The sequence below is a fragment of the Camponotus floridanus genome, unplaced genomic scaffold, assembly GCF_003227725.1.
Source record: "Camponotus floridanus strain SB8 unplaced genomic scaffold, Cflo_v7.5 scaffold65, whole genome shotgun sequence".
Lineage (NCBI taxonomy): Eukaryota > Metazoa > Arthropoda > Insecta > Hymenoptera > Formicidae > Camponotus > Camponotus floridanus.
The window spans coordinates 987945-1007187 of record NW_020229825.1 but is presented as its reverse complement, the minus strand read 5'-3'; the positions used below and the strand labels follow the sequence as shown (position 1 = coordinate 1007187).

The window sequence follows — 19243 nt, the reverse complement described above, 5'->3', positions numbered from 1 at the left end:
TGCACTTCCTAATGCATTGGATATAACATTTTATCTTCTAGTAATTACATGACATTGTACACGTAATAAAAAAAACTTATTGTATGTCCCCTATTTGTTTTTTCCTTTATTAAAATATTATTTTCCAAAATTTCCTTCTCTTTTTTAAATAACGCACTTGAGTGGGTATTCGTATTTTTTTATATTTATATATATAACACGATATTTATTTTTTCAGAAAAAGAAGAGGAAGGCGTAGCGCCGCATTTCTCGACACCAATCAAACCGCTAATGGTCCAAGAGCATACACCTGCTTTATTAGAATGTGTTGTCACTGGCACACCAGTACCGGAAGTGAAATGGTATCGCGGTGAAAGAGAAGTAAAACCAAACGAAAAAACCGAGATTACTTTTAATCCAACAACTGGAGAAGCTAAACTGAAAATTTTAGAGCCAACACCGCAAGATGAAACAATATATCGCGTTCGCGCTGTAAATAAATATGGTCGTGCTGAATGCAGAGCTAATTTGGTGATCAGTAACATTGTTAAAGTAAGCAAACCGATTGTTCTCAGAGCACCACGTATTACACGACCTCTACCAGCTCTTGTAGCAGAGCGTAGCAAGCCTCTGAAACTTTCGGCTGATTTTGAGAGCGCACCAAAACCCGAAGTTAAATGGTTCCGCAATGGTATTGAAATTGCGCCAACTGACAGATGCGTGATAAACATTTACGAGAGTACAGCTGAATTAATTATATCTGATGTGACGAAAAAAGATAGCGGCAAATATGAGATTAGAGTTCAGAATGAAGCCGGCGAAGCAAGAAGTTCAAGTTCTGTTACTGTCAAGGATCGTGAAGATACTACAAGCGAAGTGAAAGCACCGATGTTTGTAAAGCCGATTCAACCTCAACTCGTTGCAGAAGGAGAAGTTGTTATCATGGAAACAAAAGTAGAATCATATCCGACAGCATCTTTCCAATGGTTCCACGAAAGCAAACCTCTTGAGGTATTTTTCTAAGTATTTTCTTGTCGTCTTGTGTCTATTTAAAAAATAATTTTCTCTTTCTTTTTATATGCACGTATATATGTAAATGATTCTCAGATGTCAAGTGGTACTGCCAAACTCGATTTTAAGTTATTAGATTTGAGAAGAAAATGCAATCTTTATTTCTTAAAATTTTTGTTTTTCGAATTTGTATCACTTGACTCATCATTATATATATATCATTATATATATATGTGTGTGTGTGTGTGTGTAAAGAGAGAAAGAGAGAGAGAAGGAGAGAGAGACATATCATCTAGAATTTTATAAAAATAAATATAAATAAATAAATAAATAGATATATGATAAAAATAATAAAATATATAATAAATATAATAAAAATTTTTGTTTTTCGAATTTGTATCACTTGATTCTCATTATATATATAAGTATGTATGTATGTATAAAGAGAGAAAAAGAGATGGATATCATAAATATAAAGAATTAATAAAGGATGCATGTACGTATGTATGTATATATAAAGAGAAAGAAACAAAAAGAAAAAGAGACATAACATTGAGAATTTCATAAAAATAAAAGATTAATGAAGGATATAATTTTTTTGTTGCAGTCGACGCCGCAGGTGAGAATCGTGACTCAAGAGAATCGATCAATTTTAATGGTGAAACAAGTTACACCGGAACTTGTCGGTAGCTACACCTGTCGTGCTGAAAATGTCGGTGGCTCGGTCACTTGTACAGCCAGCGTTAACATTACAGAAACAATATGGGAAGAAGCAATTGAATTGATTTCGCCGACATTTGTTAAAAGACTCTCACCTGTAAGAGTTATGGATGGCGAGAGTGTTAATTTAACCTGTGTCGTTGAAGGGAAACCGATACCTAGGGTAGAATGGTACCATAATGACATGCCAATTAAAGAAGGCAAAGAAATAACAATTATCCAGGATATGGAAGGTGTCTGTAGCCTAGCCATTACCGAGGTATTCCCGGAGGATGCTGGAGAATATACCTGTCGCGCTATAAATCCTGTTGGCGAGGCTGTCTGCATGTCATCACTTGTCGTTGAAGGTATATTCGTCAAATAATATATATAGAATAATTTACAAGCGATCTGTTTTACTATTTGTATCACGATTAATTTAATTATAGCTTACGAGTACGTTCCTGACTCGGAAATTGCATCTTCGATAGTCGCAACATCTCTAACCACAGGATCGGAAGAAGATCTTTTATCTCCGAAAGTAAGTACTACAGCCAACCATATAGAATTGTATTTGATGCAATGTTAGATATTAAAATTTATTTTGTTTCCAGGAAACTCCAATATTTGACATTGACACAGAAGAATCCTCACCGGAAATAATTAAACAGCTTCCTCAGTTAATTCCTATCAAAGATGGGGAATTAACTAGGTACGTTTAAGATATATTTGACAAATAATAATTAATTTGAAATGTTGGTATATATGTATTGAACCCTATATATATATATATATAAATCAACACATACATGTATATATTTTTATGCATAATTATTTCTTCTTTTATAGATTGGAAGTGAAAGTGAAAGGTAAACCAAAACCGGAAGGAAAATGGTATAAACAAGGTGTGGAAATTGTCTCATCACAAGAATTCCAAATTGAAGAATTTGAAGATGGTACGTCGGTGCTGACGATCGCTGAAACTTTTCCCGATGATACTGGTGAAATTGTATTCGAAGCTCACAATCCACTCGGCGTGTCGACCACGACGACATATTTATCAGTAGAAGGTAATATCCCCTTCTCTATAGATTCTAAAAATTTCACTAATCTACTTAAGTCAAGTTCTTTTCAGTTGTGCTCTTCGAATGGAGAAACATCATCGAAGTCCTATAGCATCCTGGTAAAAACCTATTGATTATCCTACATTTTATCCCACATTATCCACACCAAAAACACTCGCAACATCCTCAATTTACACTGTCTTCTATTTTATTCATTGTATATTCTATGCAAGTCTACGAATGTCTTTGGTCTTATTCATATTCTTAATGTTGACCAGAGGGATTCATTACACATTCGCTATACAATTCTTATTTGTCATTCTATTGGCTAGGTATACTGGGCACAAAAGAATACCGGAAACCAGAATGGGTCACACAGATGGAAAAAATGCAAGAAATTTTAAAAGGTAAGAATCGCGTTCATCCGAACGTGATTGATTGCATGCCGAGTGATACAGAATGCAGTTTTTCAAGCGACAGTCTGGATGACCGTGCATTAAGAGACGAAAGTTCTCAAAGAGATAGCTCGACTGTGATCAGCGAATTTTCATCAACAAAAACGTTAATGAATATTGGTGATGACGATATTAGATTGCCTTTTGACGAGAATGAAGTTACTTCAAAAAAATTCTTATCAAGAAGATATTCAGATTCTCTCGGGACTAAAGAAAATATTATTTCGATACAGTATTCTTGGCAAATCGATGTTTCTCATAAAGAGCAAGCTCCGATAGCATCTCATTTATTAGCAGAGAAAAACAAAAATATTTCTTCGATTTTAGATATGCAAAATGAGGTAGCTTCAAAAGTGAAACCTCAAGAAAATAAGCAAAATATATTAAAAATATCTTCTAACATATCAAATCAGCCTTCTTCAATCGAAACAAAATATATTGCACAGAAAAAAATAATCAACGAATTGCTCCCAACTTCCGACTCTTTTAGCTACGAAGATATATTTAAAAAACAGAATGTAGACAAATCGTCAGAATCTAAAAGAAATAAAATTGCTCTTGACTTTAATGAGTTTCCGCCCTTAAAATACGAGAGAAAAATTCAAGAACATTCAGATGCTGGAGTGATCACTTCTACAGAGAGTTCAAGATCACCATTTCATTTATCATCGATTAAAGAAAAATGCGAAACATCGAGTATGAGAAATCCAAATAATTTGAATGCTAAAATAAATAAAACCATTTCTGAAGAATTCGCCCTTAATCCGACTTATGATTATAAAAGAAAATATCATACATATCCCAAGTCCAGGATTCCAGTTTTAAAATGCGCCAGGAAACGACGACTTGAAAATTATACCATAGACCCGCGAATGTTTCCATTAGAACCGAGAGAAATCGATCTAGATTCTTTCCAGCAATTGCATACAGCGGATAGTCAAGAAGAATTGCAAGAATTCTTGCTGCTTGAAAGCCAATGCAGCGGTAATCTTGGATTGGCGAGCAATACATTCACATCTGAAGTATTTTATAACGAATATACCGATGATGAAAGAAGTACGATGTCAGGTAGAACTTTATTTAAAACTAATGATAGAAATGTATCGTTTACAAAATAACCGTGCATGATTTTTTGTGTGTTTTTGTCTAACTAGACTACTGACATGAGGCTTGTACGAGTAATCTTGATATCAAACATCAAATTAGGTAAGATAATCGTGGGATTATATTGAGCAAATTTTCTTTCTGAGATGTTTTAAATTTAACATTAGCCACATATGTTTCAGCCACGCAAGCTGTTCCACGATTTATACAAGAGATAACGGACATCTATACAAAAGAAGGAAATGTTGCCGTGTTTGAATGTATCTACTCTGGTAATCCCAAACCAGGTAATTGTCATACAAATGCGCAAATGTTGCAAAGTTCGATTATGAAATTTTTAATTGACTATTTTCTCAATTTCTAGATATTGTTTGGTATAAAAATGATAAGCTTTTAATGAACACGGAAAATGTAAAAATACGATTACTTGATCAAGAAAATAAGACCACTTTAACAATCAAGCGAGCCACCAAAGATGATGATGCTACATATGTTTGTAAAGCTACTAGTGAAATTGGCATGATAACAACTAAAGCCAAATTACATGTCGATACTATAAGCGATTCGGGATTAATGCCGGACGACGTAATCAAAGAGGAAGAAAAGCCGAAAAAACAAGAAGAGAAACCGCACAAAAAGAAAAAGACCGAACTAAAGAAAGCAAAAGAAATCAAAGAAAAAGTAAAGGCCGAACGTATCAAGATCGAGAAGGAAGAAATCCATGAAGAAAAACTTATACCGAAGGAACAAACAGAAGAAAAGTTAGTATATTATTATATATTACGAGTTATTCACAATACATTTCATATAATTTTTTAATTTATTTGATTTACAAATTATGGTATGTGTTTTCTGTATTTTTAGGAGAATTGTCGATGTAGAAGAAACTCAACTATTAGAAACTACAGAAATTATAAAAGAGAAGCCCGAGGAGGTATTATAATATGCAACTTTTATAATTTTTTCTAATTAGAGCTATATTTCTTGTACAATTTTATGCAACTACTATTTTATTTTTCTTATTTTAGATTTCTAGAGCACGAAGAATAGTACCCATCCAAGAACCGATTATGACTGAAGCAACAGCTTCTTTGAAGAAAATTGATCAAAAATTGCAAGAGGATATACCTAAAATCGAAGAACGTGCTAAAAGAATTGTTGAGGAACGGGAAAGTGTCATTATATCAGAAATCACGAGCGAAGATACTGCCCCCGATTTCACTGTCGAAACAAAACTCGATCATGCTGAAATTACTTCGGAAACTTTGCAGAAAGTATCGGTCTCGGAAACGCATGTAGAAGCAGGTGTACAAGAAACGAAACGTATAGAAACGAAACAGAAAAAGGCGAAGAAAATAAAAGGAGAAAAAATTAAAGAAGATATTACAATAAAAGAAATTGTGGAACGACAAAAGGAAAACATAGCTCGCGAAGTTGATGAAATAATGGAAATACTTGACGCGAAGGAGTTTGGCCCAGGAGAGTCTCCTCTTCGAGAGCTCGCTACGATTGGTTATTTGGTTCGACAAGGTGTATCTGTAAATGAAATCAATGAATGTCTTTACAGGACTGAAATCTTTCCCGCTTTAAAAACACCCGATGCTCAAAATGCTTTGGTTCAACTGGTGGAAAGAAAAGGTCACGGGCCCTTGATCACTCAAGTGCTTACTGAAGAGACGACGACTGATGAGAGCTTTGTCGCGGCGACAGTTGGTTTTCGTGCTTTCATGAGAATGGTCGAGCTTCAGCATGCTACTGTAGAAGAAGTCATTACGCACTTTGCTCCAGAAGATTTCAGACCACGTGCTTGGGAAGTTACGGAAGTTTCTGAGGTATGGATATAGCACAATTGTTATTTGAATTTATAATTTCAAAGATTTTTCTCTTTCCTTATTTTAGTAATGCACAAATCATACTTTTATGTTTGTTTTTCTTCATTTAGATTGAGACCGAACAACATGCTACAGAAAGAGTGGATATCGTTCGCAAAACAGAGGTTCATTTTATGGGTAAGCCAAAATTACAAGTTATGTGGTTTTTTTTTTAAAGTTTCGTAAATCCTTTACACGTAAATTCTTTTCATGAAATTTAGATTTATTTAAAACTTCTTTCGACAAATTAACAATTATTTTTTAAATATGTTTGTGTGCATTAGTTTTATTATGCAATAATAATAATTGACAAATTTTATCCATGTGTCATTACTTTTTTTCGTGTATACATATAAATCGTCTTAACTTTTTCAACAAAATAAGAATCTTTTAATTGCAGAGAGGAGAGACGAAAGGAAAGCCACTCACGCACAGGATATTCGAGAAATTAAAGGTTCGAAACAATAAGTTTCGATGCATGAGATATTTAGTCGTCATATAATCTACTCATTCTGATGAATTAGCGTTCGCAATAATGAGCAGTGCTTCTGCCATAATTTCTATTTTTTTTCTATTAGCGCAAACTTAATGCTACATTATATATTTGTAATTTTAATTAATTTGACTTTAGATAAACACTTATTTAAGAGAGATTCCATTAATAGTATTTCATCAAATAATACACTTAAATTTATTTTTCAAGTCAAAATTATAAATTTTATGGAGATTGAATTAAATTTTGGATTATATAATTTGGGCAATATTATTATATTTCTAAAATACTTTTTTATCTATAAAATATAAGAATATTTATAAAAAAAGCAAAGAATTACATACTATAACTGTGAAATATGATATTTATGATTATTATTTTTAACGATCATTATTTTTATGCTTTCAGATGCATGAAGCTTTACTTGATCGATTAATAGATTAGAGATATTGTACGATTTATTCGCTTATGCCGCTATGCTTTCCACACGCTATAAATCCTATTTCTTTAACTTTTATAATAATTTCCTTTACATTTTAATCAGCTATTTTCCATATCAGTTTCGAAATCAACGCTTCGCAATGCTCACTAGCGCTGATGGAATGTAAGTTATATATTTTACCGATGCTTCATTTGATCCAAAGCGATATGAGACATAAAAATATAGCAAAATCAAAATATTAATAATGTTATACATTTTATTAAATCATCATCATTTATTTTACACATAACTGAAAACTCAAACAATTGTCACTTTTTTGTTTATTAAGCTCATTCATATCGTAGCCAAACACGCGCTCTTTAATCGTGGCATGAAGTATGTAAGATTCAAAAAGAAAGAGAGAAAGGAAGAGAGAGAAAGGTAAAAGGTGAAAAGATACGAATGCATGTGTGTATACATCTTTTTAATTGATATGATAGAAAGAGAATGAGAGAAAGAGAGAGAGAGAGAGAGAACAAATAGAAATTGAAAAACATCACGCAACACTCACGTCTGACACAAAATTCTCACACTTTCCACAGAATACGAGGACACACGGCAGGCACACACAACACTGCGCAAACGCAAAGATAGGAAACCAAGAGATCAGATCGAAGAAACAACACAAGATAGGGAAGAGGGGGTTCAAATTGTTAAATTTGAGGAAATCGAGGAGATTGAAAAGGAAAGAAAAAAGGAAGCAGAAGAAATCGAAGAAGAGATTATTGAACTTGAACGGGATACAAAGGGCAGATTGATTCGTAAGCAAAAACAAGATGTAGAAAAACAGGTAGATGTAGAAGAGGAGGAAGAAATGATTAAAAAAGTTAAAAAGACATTAATGCCAAAGAAATCAGATATTAGTAAAGATGAGATACAACTGGAAGAGATAGAAGAATTTGAAATAATAAAGGATAAATCAGTGCCATCTATTGCTTTGAATGTGTCTAGTCAACGTAATCAAGTGATACCTTTAGATCATACGGTCGAACAAGCGCCTGGTAAACCTGAATCGGAAAAAGCAAAATATACTTTAGACACTGTTATTGCATTAACAGGAGAAACAACGTCAGTACACGAAAGAGAAATTGATGAAGTGATGAATATTAAGCCCGCCGAACGTAAAGCGTCGATATCAATCTCGTCGATTGAACCATATTCTATTACAGAAACTACCGCACAGATATATACCAAGGAATTTTCGGGCACTTTCAAAGCCGTTTCTTATGAAGCTACGCCTTCTGTAATAACGAAAGAAAGTCTTCTTGTCAGCGAAACATTAACGCACGATGACGATGTATTGAATTTAACTCTGGCTCAAGCGGAAAAGAGTCGTAAAGCAGATGTGCAATTCACCATGCAGGAAGCTACAACTATTAGTGAGACTATAGTCAATCAAAGTGAAATACCAACTGAAGATTTCGTGACACCTTTAGGCGTTAAGGCAGAAGATACTATTTTACCACAGATAGAACTCTCAGTTTATGAAATACAGGAAGGTTTGACTGAAGAAAAGTTGGAGCCTGAGAAAACGATACCTACGAAACCACGAATTAATATTAACGCGATGGAACCGATATTGATAGAGGAAATTCGTCCCGAAGATAAGCCAGGGAAATATTATCCAGAGTTGATAGTGCCCACTGAAATGGCTACCGAAACGGTGATTTCGCAGAAACAACGCGTCACTGAAGAAATGAACGCGCCTGAAAAAGAAGGAACATATATTCCAGGTAGATTACCGCCAAGTCAAACTGCCCAGATTGGAATCTCATATGGAAACGAAACTGCTGTTATTCATCACGATCTCGTACAAGAGCGTGAAGGTGAATATATTCCCGATCGTAAAGTAGATTCTTTTGAAGCTATGCCAAATGTCATTCTTTTGGAAGGAGTTACAATTTCAACAATCAATACACAACAAAAAGAAGATGATTTAACGATCGAAGACAATAAACAGGTCACGGCAGATTTTAATATCGTCGAAATTATATCAGCCGTAACAGCAGAGACATTAACTTCTGAAAAAGAACGAGATTATCGTCCCGATGATAAGCCCGCTAGTAAATTGGCTGTCACGTCGATATCGCCATTGGAGATTGGTTCTATAACAGACACGATTGTTCAAGAATCTGAAGGATTCTATAATGCTGATCAAAAACCATTTGAAGCATTAGCAGAGACATCGATTAGACCGGAAGAACACGTTTTAATATCTCAAGTTCAAACCGCGGATTATCCTGGAGATCTAAAAGATACGCTCAAATATGTTTCGGAGAGTGGTGTTGTATCTATTCAATTGACGGAAGCGAAAACTGTACTCGAAACGCTTGCTCACGATCGAGAGGCTACTATGGAAGAAAATGCTAAACCGGAAACCCATACGGTCGAGATGGTATATGATGCTATCAGAGGTATTGAGATATCGCAAACTACTTCTATAGAGAAAGAGACCGAATTGAAAATCTTCGAGATGCCTGAATCACATCGCGGCAAAACAGTACCTACTCATCCAATGATCTCACTTGAAGTTCAAGAAACTCAGCCAGAGAACAATTTAGGTGACGTTACAAAAGAAGCTTTGTCAATCGCTACGGCTAAAATCGAAGCGGTCAGTTTACAAGAGACAATCGTTGGCGAGACTGTCGCAGCAGAAAATGTAACTCCGGCAAAAGAAGATAAGAGTCCCGATACTAGAACTGCCGTAGTTTCGATGGATCAGATCGAAGGCTTACATACCACGATGATCGTTGCTAGCGAGAAAGAAATTGAATATGTTGAAACAGCTGATGTTAAAAGTGCATTTGCGAGTACTGAATATATGACACAAATGGCTCCGGTATGTGAACAAGTGAGAACAGAGTCGCCGACCGAAGAATATCTAGAGGAACATAAACCTACGAGCGGAAAAGCATATACATCTCACGTTCCTATAGAGACTGTCAGTGTCGCTGTACAAGAAACTGCTGAGAAGGAAGAAATTTATAAAGCAGATGCGAGGCCTGAGGGAAAAATAGCGAATATCGAACTTACGGAAACAAGACCTGGTGCTAGTGTTCTCGAAGTAATTCCGCATGATTTCGAAAATATCTACACACCAGATATTAGACCGGAGACTTATACAATTGAATCATCTATAACTGGTCATACTGTCGCATCGAAGGCAGAAATCTTAGTGGAACAAAGCGCTGGAAAAATAAAGAGCGATCTACCGAAATCAAGCAAAGCGATATTACAGCAAGAAGCTCTGGAAGAATTGATAGTAACAGAGACAAATATCAGTGAAGCGGAACGAATCAGAGAAGAAGATATATGTCCTATTAAACAGAACGCTGCAGTCGAAATATGTGCCCAATCCGAAAAATTGACTGTCACTGAAATAACGACGATAATGAAGGAGGAGGAATTGTCAGTGGAGAAATTACCAGACAAACGGAAAGTTGTATTGGACATAACCGGAGGCCATGAAATAGCCGAGACGCAGGAAATGATTCTTGCGAACAATATAAGCGATTTGAAGGAAGAAAAGCCGAATCGGGAAAGTGCCAATCAATTACAGAGCGGATTAGATGTTGTACAGCAAATGGAAGTATCAGTATCCGAGAAAGAATCACCTTTAACAGCAGACGTAAAACCCGATGCCAAAAAGATCGGCATTACTTTTCAAGAAGGAGAAGGTATAATGATTGCGATCACACATCCCGAAGACAAAGAAGATATACTTGGTGAGAAACCGGTGCCAAAGACTGCTGAAGCTGTAATTGATATGGTAACACAAAAAATAGCATCAAAATATGAAATTATTAGCAATATCGCTCCAACCGAATTATCTACCGTCTCTACACAGGAAGTGCGTCCTAAAACGACATTATTGCCATTTGAGACAGTTATCACTGAAGAAGTACAAACGAGGGAGACTGAGAAACTTCTTCCTTATATACCAGCGCCAGAGAAAATAGCTAATCTTGAATTTATAATGGGCGAGAGTCTCGTTATTTCATCTATTACAGCAGAGGATAAGGAAAGTACACTCACAGAAATGGAAAAACCGGAATCTAAATCTGCTATATTTGATATTCCGACTCATATAGTGGCGCAAGCTGCCGAGGTAACTGCGACTGATAATATCAGCGAATTAAAACGCGAAGAAACGATCTCTGCAATGGCTACGACCGAACACATCACTCATCATAGCATTGTAGCATCAGAGACATCGATCGGAGATTCGGAACAGCCGATGGTTGATTTCGTCAAGCCAGATAAGAAAAAAGTCGACGTGTCGTTCGAAGAAGAAGTGAGCGTAATGGTAATTGAAACGATTCCATCTGACAAGGAACGAGAATACTTGAAGAAACCGGATATTCCAGGTGAAAAAATCACTACAAGTTTCGATGCACATAAAATCGCCGAACTTACAGAAATTACACCAGCCACTTATCTAGGAAGTCTCGATGTGAAAGCACCAACAAGCGCAGCGGCAAAAGTAGAACGTTTGCCATTTGAAAGCATTGTTCAAAGCGAAACTGTTGCAACGGAAACCGAGATAGAATTCAAGGATAAACCTGTAAAAACCGATACGGCTCAAATATCTATCGACGAAATTATCAGTGCTACTATGTCTACCGAAACTTTAGCCGAAAAGGAAGATGTTCTTCGAATTCCCGAAAGGCCTGCAGAGAAAAGAGCTGATATTCAATTTACTGGGCGCATAATTGCCGAGAAAAGCGAAGTCACTCCAGATTCTAGTATGGGAGAATTGGCAGACACGAAACCGACTTCTGTTTTAGCCGTACTCTCTAGCATTCCGTTAGAGGCAGTAGTACGAACAGAAATGCAATTAACAGAAGCAGAGGCTATACTCGAAAAAGATAAAGTACCATCAATGTTTCAAGCAGACTCTTCTATGATATTAGAACAAAGTCTACAAGTATCTTCAGTAATCTTGGAGGACAAGGAAATCGAATATAAGCCGAAGGAAACACCGGAACCGAAAACAGCAGAAAAAACTCTAATTGAAACCTATGGCGTTGCCGAAACAACGATGCAAGTTCCTGATTTTAGTACTGGCGAAATTGCCAGTGAAACACCGTTAGTTGCCGTCGCAATTCCAGATCACATAGTTTTTAATCCACTAATGGAATCACAACTTGTTGTTCAGGAGGGAGAAGAGCAATTTGTCCCAGCATTAATACCAGAAAATAAAACTGTAAATATTGAAATGGAAGAAGGTAAAGCGATTGTGAGTATAGCGCATGTAACAACTGTGGATAAAGAATCGCCATACATCGTCGAAGAGCAACCGCGTAAACATGCGGCTTCATTCGGAATTGATGCAACTCACGGTATAGCCGAAACAATCGCGATAGATATCGAACATTCTGTAGAAGAAATCATGATAAAAAAACCAGATGTTAAAACGGTCTCGTCTACGCAAGAAGTATGTCAAAGTGTCTTAGTGACCGAAAGCACGATTCAGGATCAAGAAAAATCCTTTGAAGGAAAATTCATACCAGACTCACATAAAGTAGAATGGTCTGTGGAAGAGGGTAAACACGTGACTTCTATTACAGAAATTAAAATGGCTGACAAAGAAATTCCCTTCGAAACCATACAAGAAGATAGATCTCATTCAGCGTTGCCGATTATTATTCCTGGCTATGAAGTCGCTGAGAGATCTGAAATAATTCTTAATTCGAGTATAGGTGAAATGAGCGAGAGTGCAGCACCGACGAAAGCAATTGCACAAATTGGACAGAAACCTTTTGAGACGGTGCAACTGATTGAACAAGTTCCTGTGGAGAAAGAAATAGACAAAATTCAGGAAACACCATTGACAAAAACGAGCGCGCATGTCGTTTTAGATGAAAATAGATTTGTCGCTATCACGGAATCTACTACTACTCAAGATGTCGAAACAGAATTTACCACGAAAAAATTACGTCAAGAGGCAGCTAATCTTTTGATGGAAGGCAAAGAAGTAGCAGAACTAATGGAAGTTAATTTACGCGAAGGACTTGGAGAATTACCTGCAGCATTAAAACCAATTACATATGAGGCACGTCAGACACAATCTATCTTAGAAAGTATTGATATTAGCGAAACGGTTTCTCAGGAACAAAGTACGATATTTATCGACAAATTCAAACCTGATAAACGTAGTGCCGATATTAGTTTTGTAGAAGGAAAAAGTATCAATGTGGCTCATGTCGTAACACAGGACAAAGAAGGTACGATACAAATTCCGAAATATGAAGAGAGTACAGCTGATATAAAATTAACAAAGCTTGGCATGGATATTGCACAAAAAGCTCAAATTTTTATTGAGCAAAATACCGGTTTGGTTAAACCTTTCGAGAAGATTGTAGCGGAAGCTCATTCACAGCAAGATGTCTTGCAACCTATCGTCATTGAAGAAATTCCCAGCGTAGAAAGTGAAGGAGTCTTTGATAAATATCCGAAAACAATATCCACTACAGCTGTGCCAACATTCGAAGAGGATCATAGCGTATTTATCACGGAAATAACATCTGGCGAAGTTGAAGAGTCACTGGAGGAGAAGAGACACGAAGTGTCTCAAACAGCTGTCCGCACTATCGTTACTGAACGCGATACTATAGAAACTGTAATGGTAGAATCACGAGTTGATGTACCTGAACAAATTCCAGATCGTACTTTAATACCTCAAGTGGCTGCGCCAATCAGAGATATGTTTGAAAGTGTCATTGTTAACGAAAATCTCGTCGAAGAAAGTGAGAAGATCTTCGAAGGTCTTTTTAAACCTGAAATGCAAAAAGCAAGCATTGATATATCAGAAGTAAAATCGTTGCAAATTTCAGAAACAATTACTGAAGACAAAGAAGAAACGTTAGATGTCATTTCAAAACTAAATGAAGTCAAAGCTACGCCTGACATTGATCTATTCCAAACTGTCGAAGGTACTTTCGTAGAGAGTATACAAAGTACTCAAGAACTTCGCGAGAAAAAACCATTTCCCTCTCAAGCTACCTTGATTCAAACAACGATGGAAACGATAGTGAGATCCGAAACAACACCAGTCGAAAAAGAGGAAACATTTGATGGCAAACTTAAACCTGAAGAACAAAAAGGGAAGCCGCAATTCGATGGTCTTACTACAGTTGTAATTACCGAGATAGCTTCTAATGAAATAGAGGACACTTTGCCTAAAACCGTTGCACCAAAATTACAACAGGCACAACCAAACTTAACTGGTAGAGAAGCTGCAGAAACTCTTCAAATAGTTACAGCGAATACGACCGAAGATCTTGTAAAAACTGCTAAATTAAACGAAGAAAAAGGTAAACCAGAACTTGAAGAATTAGTATCTGTGAATGTCTCTGAAATCATTTCCAATGAAGTTGAAGACGTTCTAATTAGCAAAACTACTCCAAAAGATCACAAGGCTGATTTCAGTATTTCTGGCAGAGAAATCGCCGAAATAATTCAAGTAACAGCATTGTCCGAGACTGATGAGCTCGCTATAAAATCACCAGAAAAACAGAAAGGTAAACAACAAGTAGATGAATTAACTTCGTTGACTATTTCACAAGTAATTTCTAATGAAATTGAAGAAAAGTTAATTAGTGCCGAGCTTCCTATAGAGAAAACAGCTCATCCAAATGTGATTGGTAGAGATATCGCAGAAACTACATTAGTCATGACAATGGCCAGCACCGAAGAATTTGTTTCTAAAAAAGAAACTGAAGAACAGCGAGGTAAGCCTAGTATTGAAGAACTTACGTCCTTAACAATTTCGCAAATAGAATCACAGGAAAGTGAAAATGTCCTCACTAGTCCTACAGTACCAACCGAAAAAACGGCGCAAACAAGTATGCATGGTCGAGATGTAGCTGAGACTACGGAAATAACAACTATGTCAAATGTAGATGAATTTGTTGAAATTCCGAAACCTGAGAAACAAAAGGGAAAACCGAATCTCGAGGAGTTATTATCCTTGAATATAATCCAAACTGTTTCTAATGAAACGGAAGCTTTGTTGCCTAGCCCGGAGGTACCTATAGAAAAGATTGCGCAAGCCAATTTACTTGGTAGAGATGCAGCTGAAACAAGTCAAATTTTAACGCTGATGAATACAGAAGAACTTTTAAAACAAGTAACACCTGATGAACGTAAGGGGGAGTTCAAAGTGGAAGAATTATCCTCATTAACTGTCTCTCAGGTACTATCTCATGAAACTGAAAGAATTTTTGAAAGTTCTGCCACACCCACTGTACTTACAGCAATGCCTATGATGTCCGGTAGAGAAATTGCCGAAACTTCTCAAGTGCTCACTGTTACAAATGTTGAAGAATTTTCGAAACCCAAAAGTCCAGAAGAACAAAAAGGTAAACCACACTTGGATGAATTTCCATCACTAATGGTTTCTGAAGTAATATCTACCGAGACAGAGATGCAATTGCCGAGCCCGGAAAAGTTAGATGAGAAAAAAGCCGCACCGTGTCTTTCAGGAAGGGAGATAGCTCAGAAAATCGAAATTATAACTGCCGCAAACGTCGAACAAATACCAGAAGTAAAAAAGGAAGACGGTCAAAAAGGGAAACCAAATATCGAAGAGATGAGTTTCATTACTGTATCCGAAGTAATTTCTACGGAAGCAGAACAAGAATTGCCAAGCCAAGAAACTCCAAAAGAACGTATAGCTCTGCCAAAAGTATCTAGTATAGAAGTCGCAGAAACATCAGAAATTTTAACAATGAGTAATGTCGAGGAATTTGCAAAACCAGAAATTCCTGAGGAACATAAGGGTAGACCGAATTTAGAAGAATTAATGTCATTATCAATCTCCGAAGTAGCTTACAGTGAAACGGAAAAAAGACTATTAACTCCGGAAAAACCAATCAAACAAATAGCTGAACAGAGCATGTTAAGTATGCATGTTGCCGAAAAGTCTCAAGTGATTGCATCATCAATAACGGAAGAGATAAAAGAATCTGCCAAACCAGAAATAAAGAAAATAACACCAGAACAAATACCATTTGAGAGTATACAACAAATAGAGTCGATTCCTCATGACAGTGAACGCTTACTTATTCTCGATAAAGAAGCACCAAGTATAACGGCTGACGTTTCATTTCGTGTTTCCGAGGGTATTGAAGTTATACAAGTAACCGCGACTGAGAAGGAAACAAAAGATGTTGTGAAAAATTTGGAGTTAACTAAACAAGTAGCTGAACCAAGTATGCTGGGTATGCGCGTTGCCGAAAAGTCCCAAGTGGTTACATCGTCAATAACGGAGGAAATAATAGAAACTATTAAACCTGAAATGAAGAAAATAACACCGGAACAGATTCCATTTGAGAGTATACAACAAATAGAATCAATTCCTCATGAAAGCGAACGGTCGCTTGTTCTTGACGAAGTCGCACCAAGTACAACTGCTGAAATTTCATTCCGCGTTTCCGAAGGTGTCGAAGTTATACAAGTAACCGCAACGGAAAAGGAAACAAAGGATGTCGTAAAAGGTACAGCAGAATTAACTGAACAATTAGCCGAACCGAGTATGTTAGGTATGCATGTTGCCGAAAAGTCTCAAGTGATTGCGTCGTCAATAACGGAAGAGATAAAAGAATCTGCCAAACCGGAAGTAAAGAAAATAACACCAGAACAAATACCATTTGAGAGTATACAACAAATGGAGTCGATTCCTCATGACAGTGAACGATTGCTTATTCTCGAGAAGGAAGCACCAAGTACAACAGCCGAAATTTCATTCCGTGTTTCCGAAGGTGTCGAAGTTATACAAGTAACCGCAACGGAAAAGGAAACAAAGGATGTCGTAAAAGGTACAGCAGAATTAACTGAACAATTAGCCGAACCGAGTATGTTAGGTATGCATGTTGCCGAAAAGTCTCAAGTGATTGCGTCGTCAATAACGGAAGAGATAAAAGAATCTGCCAAACCGGAAGTAAAGAAAATAACACCAGAACAAATACCATTTGAGAGTATACAACAAATGGAGTCGATTCCTCATGACAGTGAACGATTGCTTATTCTCGAGAAGGAAGCACCAAGTACAACAGCCGAAATTTCATTCCGTGTTTCCGAAGGTGTCGAAGTTATACAAGTAACCGCAACGGAAAAGGAAACAAAGGATGTCGTAAAAGGTACAGCAGAATTAACTGAACAATTAGCCGAACCGAGTATGTTAGGTATGCATGTTGCCGAAAAGTCTCAAGTGATTGCGTCGTCAATAACGGAAGAGATAAAAGAATCTGCCAAACCGGAAGTAAAGAAAATAACACCAGAACAAATACCATTTGAGAGTATACAACAAATGGAGTCGATTCCTCATGACAGTGAACGGTTGCTTATTCTCGACAAGGAAGCACCAAGTACAACAGCCGAAATTTCATTCCGTGTTTCCGAAGGTGTCGAAGTTATACAAGTAACCGCAACAGAAAAAGAAACAAAGGATGTCGTAAAAGGTACAGCAGAATTAACTGAACAATTAGCCGAACCGAGTATGTTAGGTATGCATGTTGCCGAAAAGTCTCAAGTGATTGCGTCATCAATAACGGAAGAGATAAAAGAATCTGCCAAACCGGAAGTAAAGAAAATAACACCAGAACAAATACCATTTGAGAGTATACAACAAATGGAGTCGATTCCTCATGACAGTGAACGATTGCTTATTCTCGACAAAGAAACACCAAGTATAGCGGCTGACGTTTCATTCCGTGTTTCCGAAGGTGTCGAAGTTATACAAGTAACCGCAACAGAAAAAGAAACAAAGGATGTCGTAAAAGGTACAGCAGAATTAACTGAACAATTAGCCGAATCGAGTATGTTTGGTATGCGTGTTGCCGAAAAGTCTCAAGTAATTACATCATCAACAACGGAGGAAATAACAGAATTTACTAAACCTGAGATGAAGAAAATAATACCACAACAAATACCATTCGAGAGTATACAACAAATAGAGTCGATACCTCATGAAAGCGAACGCTCGCTTGTTCTCGACAAAGAAGCACCAAGTACGATAGCTGAAATTTCATTCCGCGTTTCCGAAGCTGTTGAAGTTACTCAAATAACTGCAACTGAAAAGGAAACAAAAGATGTGAAAGATTTGACGGAATTAACAAAACAAATAGCCGAGCAAAGTATGTTAGGTATACGCGTTGCTGAAAAATCTCAAGTAATTACATCATCAACAACGGAAGAGATGAAAGAATCTACTAAACCAGAAATAAAGAAAATAACACCAGAACAAATTCCGTTTGAGAGTATACAACAAACAGAGTCAATTCCTCATGAAAGTGAACAATCGCTTGTTCTCGACAAAGATGCACCAAGTACAACAGCCGAAATTTCATTCCGCATTTCCGAAGGTGTCGAAGTTATTCAAGTAACCGCTACAGAAACAGAATCAAAAGAAATTGTAAAAGGTATGGCTAAAGAAGCAAGTGCGCAAGCTGATATAATTGAGCGCAAAGTTGCTTTAAAAACCGAAATCCTTCCGGAAAACATAGCATCTGAATTCATTATCACAAAACCAGAAAGTAAATTGGCTCACGGAATAAAAGACGAGAAACAGAGTGTGATTGTTACTGAATTACAACATGCTGCAGAAATTGAATCAAATCTGCCCGAACCCGTAATACCATTAGCAAAATTAGCGAGCACATCTATCGAAGCAGACTACTTGGAAAAAATTGTGGGTGAGTATTATTCTTCTAAAGGTAACATAATTGTTTTGACACAAATCAGACGCGACGTTTTAGGAACCCTCGACTCAATTTGATACGACGACCATGATACAAAATAACAAATCGAACAAATCTGACAGATTAGATTAGATTTATTAACATTCTAAAAATAATTTTGATTATCGATATTTTGTAAATATTTAAACATAGGTTAATTTAAAATGAACATCACAATATGATAAAAATTTCTCAGGTAAGTACAAGATGCAATTAGTCACACAAAGTCAAACACAATCGATATTTACAACAAAATTAGATCACATACAATTTAGACCACATACACATTTACATTTAAAGAAAAAATATATTTTTCCATCTCATGTTCAATTCTACCACGCTTGA

At 36.5% G+C, this 19243-nt stretch overlaps 1 protein-coding gene across 9 annotated transcripts in view; it reads left to right on the top strand.

The window, feature by feature from the left end:
- Positions 1 to 19243, top strand: part of LOC105251526 (titin) — an 83889-nt gene that overhangs the window by 37028 nt on the left and 27618 nt on the right. For 6 of the 9 annotated variants that reach the window (XM_025413328.1, XM_025413327.1, XM_025413329.1 and 3 more), the window contains 13 exons: positions 218 to 990; positions 1598 to 2057; positions 2139 to 2230; positions 2304 to 2401; positions 2539 to 2759; positions 3086 to 3160; positions 4495 to 4599; positions 4677 to 5073; positions 5177 to 5246; positions 5341 to 6144; positions 6255 to 6321; positions 6584 to 6637; positions 7700 to 18853. In XM_025413328.1, coding sequence (XP_025269113.1) covers positions 218 to 990; positions 1598 to 2057; positions 2139 to 2230; positions 2304 to 2401; positions 2539 to 2759; positions 3086 to 3160; positions 4495 to 4599; positions 4677 to 5073; positions 5177 to 5246; positions 5341 to 6144; positions 6255 to 6321; positions 6584 to 6637; positions 7700 to 18853 — 14370 coding nt within the window. The remainder of the gene's footprint in view (positions 1 to 217; positions 991 to 1597; positions 2058 to 2138; positions 2231 to 2303; positions 2402 to 2538; positions 2760 to 3085; positions 3161 to 4494; positions 4600 to 4676; positions 5074 to 5176; positions 5247 to 5340; positions 6145 to 6254; positions 6322 to 6583; positions 6638 to 7699; positions 18854 to 19243) is intronic. The other 3 variants (XM_025413331.1, XM_025413332.1, XM_025413330.1) reach the window with 2 other exon arrangements.